Source organism: Saccopteryx leptura, chromosome 2 (genome assembly GCF_036850995.1).
Source record: "Saccopteryx leptura isolate mSacLep1 chromosome 2, mSacLep1_pri_phased_curated, whole genome shotgun sequence".
Classification (NCBI taxonomy): Eukaryota; Metazoa; Chordata; class Mammalia; order Chiroptera; family Emballonuridae; genus Saccopteryx; species Saccopteryx leptura.
In genome coordinates this window covers 178,294,185-178,310,400 of record NC_089504.1, presented here as the reverse complement: position 1 = coordinate 178,310,400, position 16,216 = coordinate 178,294,185, and the positions used below count along the sequence as shown (strand labels likewise).

At 37.9% G+C, this 16,216-nt stretch overlaps 1 protein-coding gene across 1 annotated transcript; it reads right to left on the bottom strand.

Annotated features, from left to right (window-relative positions):
• Window positions 1-15,555: 15,555 nt before the first annotated feature.
• LOC136393217 (small ribosomal subunit protein eS1-like) lies at window positions 15,556-15,762 on the bottom strand. Its single transcript, XM_066365833.1, has one exon. The coding sequence runs from the start codon at window positions 15,760-15,762 to the stop codon at window positions 15,556-15,558; it is 207 nt and encodes a 68-aa protein (XP_066221930.1).
• Window positions 15,763-16,216: the final 454 nt, after the last annotated feature.

Genomic DNA, 16,216 nt, shown 5'->3' with positions numbered 1-16,216 from the left:
TGGTTGTACTACTTTACATTCCCACCAACAATGTATGAGGGTTCCTTTTTCTCCATAGCCTCTCCAACATTTGCTATTACCTGTCTTGTTAATAATAGCTAATCTAACAGGTGTGAGGTGGTATCTCATTGCAGTTTTGATTTGCATTTCTCTAATAACTAATGAAGATGAGCATCTTTTCATATATCTGTTGGCCATTTGTATTTCTTCCTGAGAGAAGTGTCTGTTCATGTCCTCTTCCCATTTTTTTATTGGATTGTTTGTTTGTTTGTTGTTGAGTTTTATGAGTTCTTTGTATATTTTGGATATTCGGCCCTTATCTGAGCTGTTGTTTGAAAATATCATTTCCCATTTAGTTGGCTTTCTGTTTATTTTGTTGTCAGTTTGTCTTGCTGAGCAAAAACTTCTTAGTCTGATGCAGTCCCATTCATTTATTTTTTCCTTCACTTCCCTTGCCTTTGGAGTCAAATTCATAAAATGCTCTTTAAAACCAAGGTCTATGAGTTTAGAACGTATGTCTTCTTCTATGTACTTTATTGTTTCAGGTTTTATATTTAGGTCTTTGATCCATTTTGAATTAATTTTAGTACAAGGGGACAAACTGTAGTCAAGTTTCATTCTTTTGCATGTGGCTTTCCAGTTTTCCCAGCACCATTTGTTGAAGAGGCTTTCTTTTCTCCATTGCATGTTGTTGGCCCCTTTATCAAAAATCATTTGACCTTATATATGTGGTTTTATTTCTGGACTTTCTATTCTGTTCCATTGGTCTGAGTGTGTGTTTTTCTGCCAGTACCATGCTGTTTTGATTGTCATGGCTCTATAATATATTTTGAAGTCAGGTATTGTAATGCCCCCTGCTTCATTCTTTTTCTTTAGGATTGCTTTGGCTATTCGGGGTTTTTTATAGTTCCATATAAATCTGATTTTTTGTTCCAGTTCTTTAAAAAATGTCATTGGAATTTTGATGGAAATTGCATTAAATTTGTATATTGTTTTGAGTAATACGGCCATTTTGATTATATTTATTCTTCTTATCCAAGAACAAGGAATATTTTTCTACCTCATTGTATCTTTTTTTTTTTTTTTTTAAAAAGACCTTTATTCAATTTTCAGAGAGGAGAGAGAGGGAAAGAAGGAGAGAGAGAGAAGGGGGAGGAGCAGGAAGCATCAACTCCCATATGTGCCTTGACCAAGTAAGGCTGGGGTTTCAAACCGGCAACCTCAGTGTTCCGAGTCTATGCTTTATCCCACTGCGCCACCACAGGTCAGGCTCATTGTATCTTTTTTGATTTCCCTTAACAATGCTTTGTAGTTTTCATTATTTAGGTCCTTTACATTCTTTGTTATGTTTATTCCTAGGTATTTTATTTATTTTTTGTTGCAATCATGAAGGGGATTATTTTTTTGAGTTCATTTTCTAATGTTTCATTGTTGGCATATAGGAAGGTTATGGACTTTTGTATATTAACTTTGTACCCTGTGACTTATTGTATTGGCTTAATGTTTCTAGTAATCTTTTTGTGGATTCTTTGGGGTTTTCGATGTATAGGATCATATCAACTGCAAAAAGTGATACCTTTACTTCTTCTTTTCCAATATGGATGCCTTTTATTTCTTTATATTGTCTGATTGCTCTGGCTAGAACTTCTAGCACAACATTAAATAAGAGTGGAGAGAGTGGACAATCCTGTCTTGTTCCTGATTTAAGGGGGAAAGCCTTCAGTTTTGTGCCATTTAATCTGATGTTAGCTGACGGTTTTTCATATATGGCCTTTATCATGTTGAGATATTTTCCTTCTATACCCATTTTATTGAGTGTCTTAAACATAAATTTGTGTTGTATTTTATTGAATGCTTTTTCTGCATCTCTTGATAAAATCATATGGTTTTTTTCTTTGTTTTGTTGATATGGTGTATTATGTTAACCATTTTATGTATGTTGAACCATCCTTGAGATTCTGGGATGAATCCCACTTGATCATGATGTATTATTTTTTTAATATGTTGTTGTATTTGATTTGCTAGTATTTTGTTTAGTATTTTAGCATCTGTATTTATTAGATATATTGGTCTGTAGTTTTCTTTATTTATGCCGTCCTTGCCTGGTTTCGGTATGAAGGTTATGTTGGCCTCATAAAATGTGTTTGGAAGTATTGCTTCTTCTTTAGTTTTTTGTAAGACTTTGACTAGAATAGGAACCAAATCTTCTTTGAATGTTTGATAGAATTCACTAGTATAGCCGTCAGGGCCTGGACTTTTATTTTTGGGGAGGTTTAGAATACTTTTTCTATTTCTTCCCTGCTAATTGGTCTGTTTAGGCTTTCTGCTTCTTCTTGACTCAGTCTAGAAAGGTTGTATTGTTCTAGGAGTTTATCCATTTCTTCTAGATTGTTACATTTAGTGGCATATAGTTTTTCATAATATTCTACAATAATTCTTTGTATATCTATGATATCTGTGGTGATTTCTCTTCTTTCATTTTGGATTTTGTTTATATGAGTCCTTTCTCTTTTTTCCTTGGTGAGTCTTGCCAAGGATTTGTAATTTTGTTGATCTTTTCAAGGAACCAGCTCCTTGTTCTATTAATTTTTTTCTATAGTTTTTCTGTTCTCTATTTCATTTATTTCTATTTTTTCCTTTCTTTGGCTGGTTTTGGGTTGTCTTTGTTCTCCTTTTTCTAGTTCCTTAAGGTGTGAAATTAAGTGGTTTACTTGGGCTCTCTCTTGTTTGTTCATATAGGCCTGAAGTGATATGAACTTCCCTCTTATTACTGCTTTTGCTGCACCCCAGAGATTCTGATATGTCGTATTGTCATTTGTCTGTATATATCTTTTGATCTCTGTGCTTATTTCTTCTTTGACCCATTCATTTTTTAAAAGTATGTTGTTTAGTTTCCACACTTTTGTGGTTTTTTTTCTCTTTTTTGCAGTTGAATTCTAGTTTCAAGGCTTTATGATCAGAAAATATGCTTGGTACAATTTCAATTTTTCTGAATTTGCTGATATTTTTTTGGCCCAACATATGGTCAATTCTTGAGAATGTTGCATGTACACTAGAGAAAAATGTATACTCTGTCGCTTTGGGATGAAATGTAGATGTCTATCATATCCAGGTGTTCTAGTGTTTTGTTTAAGGACAATATATCTTTATTGATTTTCTGTTTGGATGAATGATCTAGAGCCGCCAGCAGTGTATTTTAAGTATTTTTTTTTTGGTATTTTCCCAAAGTGAGAAGCATGGGGAGGCAGTCAGACAGACTCCCACATGCGCCCGACCGGGATTCTCCTGGCATGCCTACCAGGGGGCATCACTCTGTTGCGACCAGAGCTATTCTAGCGCCTGAGGCAGAGGCCCTGGAGCCATCCTCAGTGCAAGGGCTAACTTTGCTCCAATGGAGCCTTGGCTGTGGGAGGGGAAGAGAGAGACAGAGAGGAAGGAGAGGGGGGGAGGGGTGGTGAAGCAGATGGGTGCTTCTCCTGTGTGCCCTGGCCAGGAATCGAATCTGGGACTCCTGCACACCAGGCCGACACTCTACCACTGAGCCAACCGGCCAGGGCCCGTCAGCAGTGTAATGAGGTCTCCACGTATGATTGTATTTTTGTCAGTTTTTGTTTTAAGGTCAATAAGTAGCTGTCTTATATATTTTGGTGTTCCTTGGATTGATGCATATATATTAAGAATGGTTATGTTTTCTTGATTCAGTGTCCCCTTAATCATTATGAAATGACCATTTTTGTCTCTGAGTACTTTTGCTGTCTTGTAGTTAGTATTATGAGATATGAGTATTGCTACACCTGCTTTTTTTTGGATGTTATTTGCTTGGAGTATTGTTTTCCAGCCTTTCACTTTGAATTTGTTTTTATCCTTGTTGCTTAGATGTGTTTCTTGTAGGCAGCACACAGTTGAATTTTCTTTTTTAATCCATTCTGCTACTCTGTGTGTTTTTATTGATGAGTTTAATCCATTTACATTTAGTGTAAGTATTGACACTTGTGGGTATTCTATTGCCATTTTATAAATTGCTTTCTATTAGTTTTGTATCTTGTTTGATTCTTCTCTTGTTTTTCTATCCTGTGTTTTTATTTGGTTGTATTCCATACTTCTTTCCTCTGTTGCTATCTATTTTAAGTCATGTGCTTCTGCAGTGGTTTTTTCAAGGGTGGTTACCATTAAGTAATGGAAAAGGTACCTACCATGTTCATTGTAGTACACTATCTTATGAGTGCTTCTGCACTCCATTGTCCTTTGCTACTGTTAATCTCCGTCCTCTCCCCCCCTCTTTTTTGTTTTTGTTGTCACAATTTAAATTTCATTTTATTGTGCTCTTGGTGGAGCTTTTACTTGTGGTTTTGTTTTGTTCTTTGTATCTGGTTGGAAAACCCCCTTTAGTAATTCCTGGAGTGGGGGTTTTCTGATGATAAATTTCCTCATCTTTTCTGTATCTGTTAATGTTTTTATTTCTTCTTTGTATTTGTAAGATAGCTTTGATGGGTATAGTATTCTTGGCTGAAAGTTCTTCTCTTTTAGGACTTTAAATATTGGGGTCCACTCTAGACTAGCTTGTAGAGTTTCTGTTGAGAAATTCAATGATAATCTAATAGACCTTTTTTTTATATGTTGTATTCTTCTTTTCCCTGGCTGCCTTGAGAATTTTTTCTTTGTCGTTGGTTTGTGCCAGTTTCATTATGATGTGCCTTGGAGTAGGTTTGTTGGGGTTAAGAAAACTTAGAGTTCTCTTTGCTTCTTGAATTTGAGGCTTTAGTTCTTTCCACAGGCTTGAGAAGTTCTCATCTATTATTTGTTTGAATATGTTCTCCATTCCATTTTCTCTCTCTTTTCCCTCTGATATACCTATTATTCTTATGTTATTCTTTTTGATGGACTCAGACAATTCCTGTAGGGCTTTCTCATTTTTTAAAAATTTTTGAGTCTCTTTTTTCTTCTCTCTGTTGTGCCTCAAGTTGCTTGTCTTCTATTTCACTAATCCTACCTTCTATCTAGCCTGTTCTATTAACTAAGCTTGTTATCTCGTTTTTCAGTTCGTAAATTGAGTTTGTCATCTCTGTTTGATTTGTTTTTATAGTTTCAATTTCCTTGGTAATATATTCTTTGTGTTCATTGAGTTATTTTCTGAGCTCCCTAAATTGCCTTTCTGTGTTTTCTTGTATATCTCTGAGTATTTTTAGTATTTATATTTTAAATTCTCTGTCATTTAGCTCCAAGGTTTCCAATATATTAAATTTTTTCTTCATAGATTTTTCCTCATCTATCTGTGCTACCTCTCTGTCTTTTGTATCCATGATGTTCAATTTCCTCTTCCTTAATGGCATCCTGGGGTGGTTTTGTTGATAGTACTACTGAGAATTAATAAAGAATAAAAAGTAAAAAAAATGGAAAAAAGAGAAAATTTATTTCCCTTTTTTTCTCCTCTCCTCTCCCCTCCTCCTTGAGAAAAAATTGTGATGAACTGTGAATTATATTGTGCTAAATGGAACAAAAACTACCTATAACAGAGGGCCTGAGTTGGGGATAAGTGATAAAGGGGAAAAAAAGGAGGTAGGGACCCACAAAATGCAAAAAAGGAAAAAATTTGGGTCAAGAATAAGATGATTTGCTTGTAAGTGATGGTTGACTAAGAGATATAATGATAGGGATAAGAGGGAAATGGGAAAAAGGAAAAAAAATAGGAAATGCTAATGAGTTAAAAAGCCAAGTAAAAAGCACTCAAAGTGCCACAAAGAAAAAATTTGAGTCCCAAATAAAATAATTTGTTCATGATTGAGGATTGAATGAGAGGAAAAGCAAAGGAGAAAGAAAGAAACTAATATAGAGGGAGAAAAAAAGAAAGAGGAAAAAATGAAAAGATGAAAAAAAAAGAACAAAGAGAGAGAGAGAGAGAGAGTTAAGGGGTTTGGAGTGCAACCCTTATAGAGAGAAAGGAAGAAGAAAGAAAAAAATGGTAAATGTAGCACTTATAGGTAGTGTAGTTCAAGAAGAGGAAAGAATAAGATGGGTGGAGAATAAAACGACCAAAGTGGAAGAAGAAGAAAATAATCAAGACAAGAAGATGAAAGAAACAAACAAACAAAAATAATGGAAAAGGTTATAAAGTCTGTGGATTTTTTTTGATTTTGAGAGGCTATCTTTTTTCTTTTTCTTTCCTCTCCTTTTTCCTGGTCGATGACTCTGTACCCCAGGCTCTGCCCCTGTGGCACACTTAGGTAGAGATTTACAGTTGATAAGTTTCTATGGTGATGTCATATATTAGGCTTCAGTTTCATTCGCAGTTGAGGCTTGTTAGCATTTGTAGGCTCTGACAATGAGAGAGTTTGTTTTCCCAGAGCCTCTCTCCTAGTCTCTCCTTCCTGAATTAGCAGCCTGATGATCCAGCTATGAGGCTGCCGCTGCCTCTGCCTGGGGAGTAAGAGGCTCAAAGAGCTGGCAAATCCCCACTCTATCCCCACTCAGTACAGGGCTCTGGGTAAGGCTCTGTCAGTCAGAGCCGCCATCATAATCAGGCAGGGCTGTGAGCCAATTGCTCTCAGGGTTCTTTCTATGCGCCTCCAGGCATGTCCAGTATGCCTCAGCACTCTGTGGGACCACTCTCCCCAGGCCTTTTGCACTTTGTAACCTATTTTGGCTGGGTAGAAGATGCCCTAGTCACTGTTTGCAAAACAGGAGACCTTACAAGCTGCCAAATACCTCTTTTTAACATATAGCCCTGAGTATGAAAGCTCTGCCAATCAGAAGTTGCCCACACCCCTTTAGCAAGAGGCACTAAAAAATATTATGCCTCTTTTCTTGGATGCTGAACAGAGAGAGATGTTGTCAGTTAGAACCGCATAGGTCAGTTGGGAGGTGAGCAGACTGTGGGTTAAGCTAATTTCAGTGATTGGTTCCACAGATATGTTCCCGAGTCAGACTGCAAGCTGCTTGCGCGCCCCTCCTCCCAATGCTTTTGTATTTTTTTTCCTTCCCGGGGCTGTTAGCTTATATGGCTGGGTGAGGCACCCCACCCACCCGGAGAAGTTTGGATGTAGGGAAGTTCACTTTCGCGCACTCCCCATGTGCTGTTGTTCAGGGTGCAGGTACCACACCAAGACTCTGGTCACAGCCCACACAAAGGCCTCTGACTCTGCCCCTCTGTCCAGGAGAGACCACTTCTTTCAAGTCTTTTGTCTGCAGCTCTCGGGTCATGATTTCTATTATCTTCTACCAAATTTGGCAGACCTGTTGATGCTGAACATAAGAGGTCTTCCGAATTTGATTGTTGCGTTTTTAAGTAAAACCAATACAAAATAGATAAACAAATAACCATTGGTAGTCTTGACTTCAATATGAGCTTCAACTATGGTCTGCCAGTTTTTGACCAAAAAGCCCATTTTGTCATGGGTAAGATCCATGCCATGAATATTAATCAATTTTTACCTAGAACATCCTCAGTAATTAGCTTAAATTTTCTTTTTCTCTTTTTTTTTTTTATAATTTTATTTTTTTAATGGGGCAACATCAATAAATCAGGATACATATATTCAAAGATAACAAGTCCAGGTTATCTTGTCTTTCAATTATGTTGCATACCCATCTCCCAAAGTCAGATTGTCCTCTGTCATCTTCTATCTAGTTTTCTTTGTGCCCCTCCCCCTCCCCCTTTCCCTCTCTCTTTCCCCCCACCCCCCGTAACCACCACACTCTTATTAATGTCTCTTAGTTTCACTTTTATGTCCCACCTACGTATGGAATAATGCAGTTCCTGTTTTTTTCTGATTTACTTATTTCACTTCATATAATGTTGTCAAGATCCCACCATTTTGCTGTAAATGATCTGATGTCATCATTTCTTATGGCTGAGTAGTATTCCATAGTGTATATGTGCCACATCTTCTTTATCCAGTCATCTATTGATGGGCTTTTTGGTTGTTTCCATGCCCTGGCCACTGTGAACAATGCTGCAATGAACATGGGGCTACATGTGTCTTTACGTATCAATGTTTCTGAGTTTTGGGGGTATATATCCAGTAGAGGGATTGCTGGGTCATAAGGTAGTTCTATTTTCAGTTTTTTGAGGAACCACCATACTTTCTTCCATAATGGTTGTAGTACTTTACATTCCCACCAACAGTGTATGAGGGTTCCTTTTTCTCCACAGCCTCTCCAACATTTGCTATTACCTGTCTTGTTAATAACAGCTAATCTAACAGGTGTGAGGTGGTATCTCATTGCAGTTTTGATTTGCATTTCTCTAATAACTAATGAAGATGAGCATCTTTTCATATATCTGTTGGCCATTTGTACTTCTTCCTGGGAGAAGTGTCTGTTCATGTCCTCTTCCCATTTTTTTATTGAATTGTTTGTTTGTTTGTCGTTGAGTTTTATGAGTTCTTTGTATATTTTGGATATTCGGCCCTTATCTGAGCTGTTGTTTGAAAATATCATTTCCCATTTAGTTGGCTTTCTGTTTATTTTGTTATCAGTTTCTCTTGCTGAGCAAAAACTTCTTAGTCTGATGTAGTCCCATTCATTAATTTTTGCCTTCACTTCTCTTGCCATTGGAGTCAAATTCATAAAATGCTCTTTAAAATTCAGGTCCATGAGTTTAGTACCTATGTCTTCTTCTATGTACTTTATTGTTTCAGGTCTTATGTTTAGATCTTTGATCCATTTTGAGTTAATTTTAGTACAGGGGGACAAACTGTAGTCCAGTTTCATTCTTTTGCATGTGGCTTTCCAGTTTTCCCAGCACCATTTATTGAAGAGGCTTTCTTTTCTCCATTGTGTGTTCTTGGCCCCTTTATCAAAAATTATTTGACTATATATATGTGGTTTTATTTCTGGACTTTCTATTCTGTTCCATTGGTCTGAGTGTCTACTTTTCTGCCAATACCATGCTGTTTTGATTGTCGTGGCCCTATAATATAGTTTGAAGTCAGGTATTTTAATGCCCCCTGCTTCATTCTTTTTCTTTAGGATTGCTTTGGCTATTCGGGGTTTTTTATAGTTCCATATAAATCTGATGATTTTTTGCTCTATTTCTTTAAAAAATGTCATTGAAATTTTGATGGGAATTGCATTAAATTTGTATATTGCTTTGGGTAATATGGCCATCTTGATTATATTTATTCTTCCTAACCAAGAACAAGGAATATTCTTCCATCTCATTATATCTTTTTCAATTTCTCTTAACAATGGTTTATAGTTTTTATTATATAAGTCCTTTACATTCTTTGTTATGTTTATTTCTAAGTATTTTATTTTTTTTTGTTGCAATTGTGAAGGGGATTATTCTTTTGAGTTTGTTCTCAGTTGTTTCTTTGTTGGCATATAGAAAGGCTATTACTTCTGTATGTTAATTTTGTATCCTGCAACCTTACTGTATTGGCTTATTGTTTCTAGTAGTCTTTTTGTGGATTCTTTGGGGTTTTCGATGTACAGGATCATATCATCTGCAAAAAGTGATACCTTTACTTCTTCTTTTCTGATATGGATGCCTTTTATTTCTTTGTCTTGTCTGATTGCTCTGGCTAGAACCTCTAGTACCACATTAAATAAGAGTGGAGAGAGTGGACAACCCTGTCTTGTTCCTGATTTAAGGGGGAAAGCCTTCAGTTTAGTGCCATTTAATATGATGTTAGCTGATGGTTTATCATATATGGCCTTTATCATGTTGAGATATTTTCCTTCTATACCCATTTTGTTGAGAGTCTTAAACATAAAATTGTGTTGTATTTTATCGAAAGCCTTTTCTGCGTCTATTGATAAGATCATGTGGTTTTTGTTCCTTGTTTTGTTGATATGGTGTATTACGTTAACCGTTTTACGTATGTTGAACCATCCTTGAGATTCTGGGATGAATCCCACTTGATTATGATGTATTATTTTTTTAATATGTTGTTTTATTCGATTTGCTAGTATTTTGTTTAGTATTTTAGCATCTGTATTCATTAGAGATATTGGTCTGTAGTTTTATTTTTTTGTGCCATCCTTGCCTGGTTTTGGTATGAGGGTTATGTTGGCCTCATAAAATGTGTTTGGAAGTATTGCTTCTTCTTCAATTTTTTGGAAGACTTTGAGTAGAATAGGAACCAAGTCTTCTTTGAATGTTTGATAAAATTCGCTGGTATAGCCGTCAGGGCCTGGACTTTTATTTTTGGGGAGGTTTATAATACTTTTTCTATTTCTTCCCTGCTAATTGGTCTGTTTAGGCTTTCTGCTTCTTCTTGACTCAGTCTAGAAAGGTTGTATTGTTCTAGGAGTTTATCCATTTCTTCTAGATTGTTACATTTAGTAGCATATAGTTTTTCATAATATTCTACAATAATTCTTTGTATATCTATGATATCTGTGGTGATTTCTCCTCTTTCATTTTGGATTTTGTTTATATGAGTCCTTTCTCTTTTTTCCTTGGTGAGTCTTGCCAAGGATTTGTAATTTTGTTGATCTTTTCAAGGAACCAGCTCCTTGTTCTATTAATTTTTTTCTATAGTTTTTCTGTTCTCTATTTCATTTATTTCTATTTTCTCCTTTCTTTGGCTGGTTTTGGGTTGTCTTTGTTCTCCTTTTTCTAGTTCCTTAAGGTGTGAAATTAAGTGGTTTACTTGGGCTCTCTCTTGTTTGTTCATATATGCCTGAAGTGATATGAACTTCCCTCTTATTACTGCTTTTGCTGCACCCCAGAGATTCTGATATGTCGTACTGTCATTTGTCTGTATATATCTTTTGATCTCTGTGCTTATTTCTTCTTTGACCCATTCATTTTTTAAAAGTATGTTGTTTAGTTTTCACACTTTTGTGGTTTTTTTTTCTCTTTTTTGCAGTTGAATTCTAATTTCAAGGCTTTATGATCAGAAAATATGCTTGGTACAATTTCGATTTTTCTGAATTTGCTGATGTTGTTTTTGTGGCCCAACATATGGTAAATTCTTGAGAATGATCCATGTACACTGGAGAAAAATGTATACTCAGTCACTTTGGGATGAAATGTCCTGGAGATGTCTATCATATCCAGGTGCTCTAGTGTTTTGTTTAAGGCCACTATATCTTTGTTGTTTCTCTGTTTGGATGACCGATCTAGAGCCGTCAGCGGTGTATTGAGGTCTCCAAGTATGATTGTATTTTTGTCAGTTTTTGTTTTAAGGTCAATAAGTAGCTGTCTTATATATTTTGGTGCTCCTTGGTTTGGTGCATATATATTAAGAATTGTTATGTCTTCTTGATTCAGTGTCCCCTTAGCCATTATGAAATGGCCATTTTTGTCTCTGAGTAATTTTGTTGTCTTGTAGTCAGCATTATCAGATATGAGTATTGCTATGCCTGCTTTTTTTTGGATGTTATTTGCTTGTAGTATTGTTTTCCAGCCTTTCACTTTGAATTTGTTTTTATCCTTGTTACTTAGATGAGTTTCCTCTAGACAGCATACAGTTGGATTTTTTTTTTAATCCATTCTGCTACTCTGTGCCTTTTTATTGGTGAGTTTAATCCGTTTACATTTAGTGTAATTATTGACACTTGTGAGTTCCCTGTTGCCATTTTATAGATTACTTTCTGTTAGTTTTGTGTCTTGTTTGATCCTTCTCTTTCGTTTTTCTATCTTTTGTTTTTATTTGGTTGTATTCCATACATCTTTCCACTGTTGCTATCTTTTTATCTCATGTGCTTCTGTGGTGGTTTTTTCAATGGTGGTTACCTTTAAGTAATGAAAAGGGTTCCTACCCTGTTCATTGTAGAGCACTATTTTGTGAGTACTTTTGCACTCCATCATCCTTTGCTACTGTTAATCTCCATCCTCTCCCCCTTTCTTTTTGTTGTTGTCACAGTTTAAATTTGGTTTTATTGTGTTCTTCTTGGAGCTTTTACTTGTGGCTTTATTTTTTTTTTTGTTCTTTGTATCTGATTGGAGAACCCCCTTTAGTAATTCCTGGAGTGGGGGTTTTCTGATGATAAATTCCCTCATCTTTTCTGTATCTGTGAATGTTTTTATTTCTCCTTCATATTTGAAGGATAGCTTTGATGAGTATAGTATTCGTGGCTGAAAGTTCCTCTCTTTCAGGACTTTAAATATTGGGGTCCACTCTCTTCTAGCTTGTAGAGTTTCTGCTGAGAAATCTGATGATAATCTAATGGGCCTTCCTGTATATTTTGTAGTCTTCTTCTCCCTGGCTGCCTTGAGAATTTTTCTTTTCTGTTGGTTTGTGTCAATTTCATTATGATATGCCTTGGAGTAGGTTTGTTGGGGTTAAGAAAACTCGGTGTTCTGTTTACTCCATGAATTTGAGGCTTTAGTTCTTTCCACATGCTTGGGAAGTTCTCATCTATTATTTGTTTGAGTATGTTCTCCATTCCATTTTCTCTCTCTTCTCCCTCTGATATACCTATTATTCTTATGTTATTCTTTCTGATGGAGTCAGATAATTCTTGTAGGGCTATCTCCTTTTTTTTTAATTTTTGAGTCTCTTCTTCTCTCTGTTGTTCCTCAAGTTGCTTGTCTTCTATTTCACTAATCCTCTCTTCTATCTGACCTGTTCTATTAGCTAAGCTTGTTACCTCGTTTTTCAGCTCGTGAATTGAGTTTTTCTTCTCTGTTTGATTTGTTTTTATAGTTTCAATTTCCTTGGACATATATTCTTTGTGTTCATTGAGTTGTTTTCTGAGCTCCCTAAATTGCCTTTCTGTGTTTTCTTGTATATCTCGGAGGATTTTTAGGATTTCTATCTTGAATTCTCTGTCATTTAGCTCCAAGGTTTCCAATATATTAAATTTTTTCTCCATAGATTTTTCCTCAACTATCTGTGTTACCTCTCTTTCTTTTGTATCCATGATATTCGGTTTTCTCTTTCTTAATGGCATCTGAGGGTGGTTTTGTTGATAGTATTATTGAGATTTAATAAAGAATAAAAAGTTAAAAAAATAAAAAAATTGAAAAAAGTTGTGTGTTTTTTAAAAATTAATAATGAAATAAAGAAAAAAAAATAAAATAAAAAAAAGGAAATTATTTCCCCCCTCCTTTTTCCTCTCCTCTCCTCTCCCCTTTCTTGAGAAAATCTTGTGGTGAACTGTGAATTATATTGTATTAAATAGAACAAACAATGCCTGTAATAGAGGGCCTCAATTGGGGAAAAGTAATAATAGGGCAAAAAAAAAAATAAAATAAAAAAAATAAATAAAAAAAGGGGGGTACAGACCCACAAAAAGCAAATAAGGAAAAAAATTTGGATCAAGAATAAAATGATTTGCGTTTAGGTGTTGGTTGACTAAGAGTTATGATGAGAGGAATAAGAGGGAAACAGGAAAATGGGGGGAAATATTAAAAAATTACTATTGTATTTAGTGGAACAAGAGCTCGATAAAATGGAGAGCCAGGGATGGGAGCACTGCTAGTGAGTTAAAAAGTTGAAGTAAAAACCCCCCAATATGCCACAAACATAAGTTTGAGTCCCAGATAAGATAATTTGTTCATTATTGAGGTTTGAATGAGAGGAGACGTAAAGGAGAAAGGAAGAAACTAATATAGAGGGAGAAAAAAAAGAGAGAGAGAGAAAAAAAGAGGGAACCACTAAAAGAAGAAAAAAGAAAAAAGAGGAGAGAGAGAGAGAGAGCGAGTTAAGGGTTTTGGAGTGCAACCCTCATAGAGAGAAAGGAAGAGGAGAGAAAAGATAATGGGAGATGTAACACTTAAGGGTAGTGTAGTTCAAGGAGAAGAGAGAGTAAGACTGGTAGAGAGTTAAATGACCAAATTGGAGGAGGAAAAAAAAAATCAAGAATGAAGATAAGAGAAACAAACGAACAAATATAATAAAATGGGATAGGTTATAAAGTCTGCGGATTATTCTTGATTTTGAGAGGTTATCTTCTTGCTTTTTCTTTTCTCTCCCTCTTCCTGGTCGGTGACTCTGTACCCCGGGTTCTGCCCCTTTGGCACGCTCAGATAGAGGTTTGCAGTTGATAAGTCTCTATGGAGATGTCATGTATTGTGCTTTAGTCACGTTGGCAGTTGAAGCTCATTAGCATTTATAGGCTCCGACAGTGAGAGAGTCCGTGTTCCTGGAGCCTCTGTCCTAGTCTTTCCTTCCTCAATTAGTAGCCTGATAATCCAACTATGGGGTTGCTGTTGCCTCTGCCTGGATAGTAAGAGGATCAAAGAGCTGGCCTCTCCCCACTCTATTCCCACTCAGCACAGGGCTCTGGGTAAGGCTCAGTCAGTCAGCACTGGTAGCATAATCAGCCGGGCCTTCCACCCACTCAAAGACCTCTGGCTCTGCCACTCTGTCCGGTATCATGGGTGGGCACCTACTCCCGGGCAGCTTGGAGGAAACTCTTGCTCACTATCTGCGCACGCAGACCAGGATGTCAGGCCGGAAGTCTCGCCCTCTGAGTGAAACCTCCGCCCGCACTGAAAAGTTCCAGCATTGGAATTGGCTCTCACTCCGTCCCCGTGTGCGGCTTTTTCAAGGCGCTGGGGCAACCTGAGATTCCGCTTTCGGCCCACAGAAAGGCCCCTGACTCTGCCCCTCTGTGGGATAACACGGGCTTCCACTCCTGAGGTGCTGGGAGGAATCTCTTGCCCACTATCCGTGCGCGCCGACCAGGATATTAGGCCAGCCGCCTCACCCTCTGAGTGAAACCCCTCCCGCACGGACAAGTTCCAGCGTTGGAATTAGTTCTCGCTCCCTTCCCGTGCGCGGCTCCCTCAGGGCTCTGGGGCGGCCCGAGATTCCGCTTTTGACCCACACAAAGGCCTCTGACTCTGCGTCTCTGTGGGGTAACATGGGCGCACACTGCCGAGGCACTCGGAGGAATCTCTCGCTCACTATCTGCACGCGCAGACCAGGATATCAGTCCAGCGGCTTCACCCTCTGAGTGAAACCCCCTCCCGCACGGAAAAGTTCAAGTGTTGGAATTAGTTCTTGCTCCCTTCCCGTGCACGGCTCCCTCAGGGCGCTGGGGCGGCCCGGAGATTCCACTTTCGGCCCACACAAATGCCTGTGACTCTGCCTCTCTGTGGGAGAACATGGGCACACACTCCCGGGGCTTTGGAAGGAATCTCTCGCTCACTATCTGCACGCACCGACCAGGAGATCTGGTAAAATGGCTGCCCCACTTGTCTTTCTTTGTCTGGGTTTGGCGCACCCGGAGTGTCACAGGAACAGTTTTTCCTTGGCTTGGATCTCCGTGCCACAGCCTGGTTCGGCCGTTTGTGCCGCGGCCTGGATCTATTCACACTCTTTGCCTGCCTTAGTTTCTATATTCTCAGTTTCCAGTGAAAGCCGCCCTGTTTAGGTTAGTGAGGAAGGCGGAGCATTTCTTACTCCCTATTTCATTCGGGGTTTGGTTATATATTTAGCCAATTTTTCGCTCAATCATACCTTCGGGTGTATTGCGAAACATCTGGAGGCTCCAAGGATAGGTTTTTCTGTTTCTGGTTGAAGATCTTATTCAGTTTTGGGGGAGATTTATCGGTATCATTTCCTATCCTGCCATTACTCTCTCCCCTTGTTTTTGATCAAATAATTAGCTTAAATTTTCTAAATGCAACTTCATTATTCTGCAGACCAGCTAGGGTCACTTCCAAAGCATGACCCTGAGACTATCAGATGTGATTTTGGTTCCTTGAGTTCTCATGAGTAGTGTTTTTCCATTGTTTCTTATGTTGGACACAGCTGGAGCTTTCACATCACACCAATCTTCCTTAGAAAGTGGATCAGCCACTATCTTCTTGGTTCCCTTTTTGCTGCCTTTTGTAAGGCACTTGTTCTTGCCAACCACCATGGTGCTTCTCAGAGAGCTGAAAGGGCAGAAGTGTCCATCTTGGATGTTTTTAAGTGTGTAGTTGAGTGGTATTAAGTACATTAATATTGTTGTGCAGCCCTCCCCATCCTTCATCTCCAACGCTATTTTCATCTTGCAAAACTGAAATTCTATACTCATCAAACAATAACTCCTCCATCTTCATTCCCTGACCCCCCACTAACCAACATTCTAGGTTTTGTCTCTATGATTTTATTCATTTATTCATATTTTCTCTTTTTCTAAGTGAGAGGAGGAGAGTTAGAGAGATGGACTCCTGCATGCACCCAGGCTGGGATCCACTCAGCAACCCCCATCTGGGACCAATGCTCTGCTCATCTGGGACCATGCTGGCAACCAAGCTATTTTTAGCACCTGAGGCAGAGGTTCCAGGGAGCCATCCTCAGTGCCTGGGGCTAATACACTCAAAGCAATT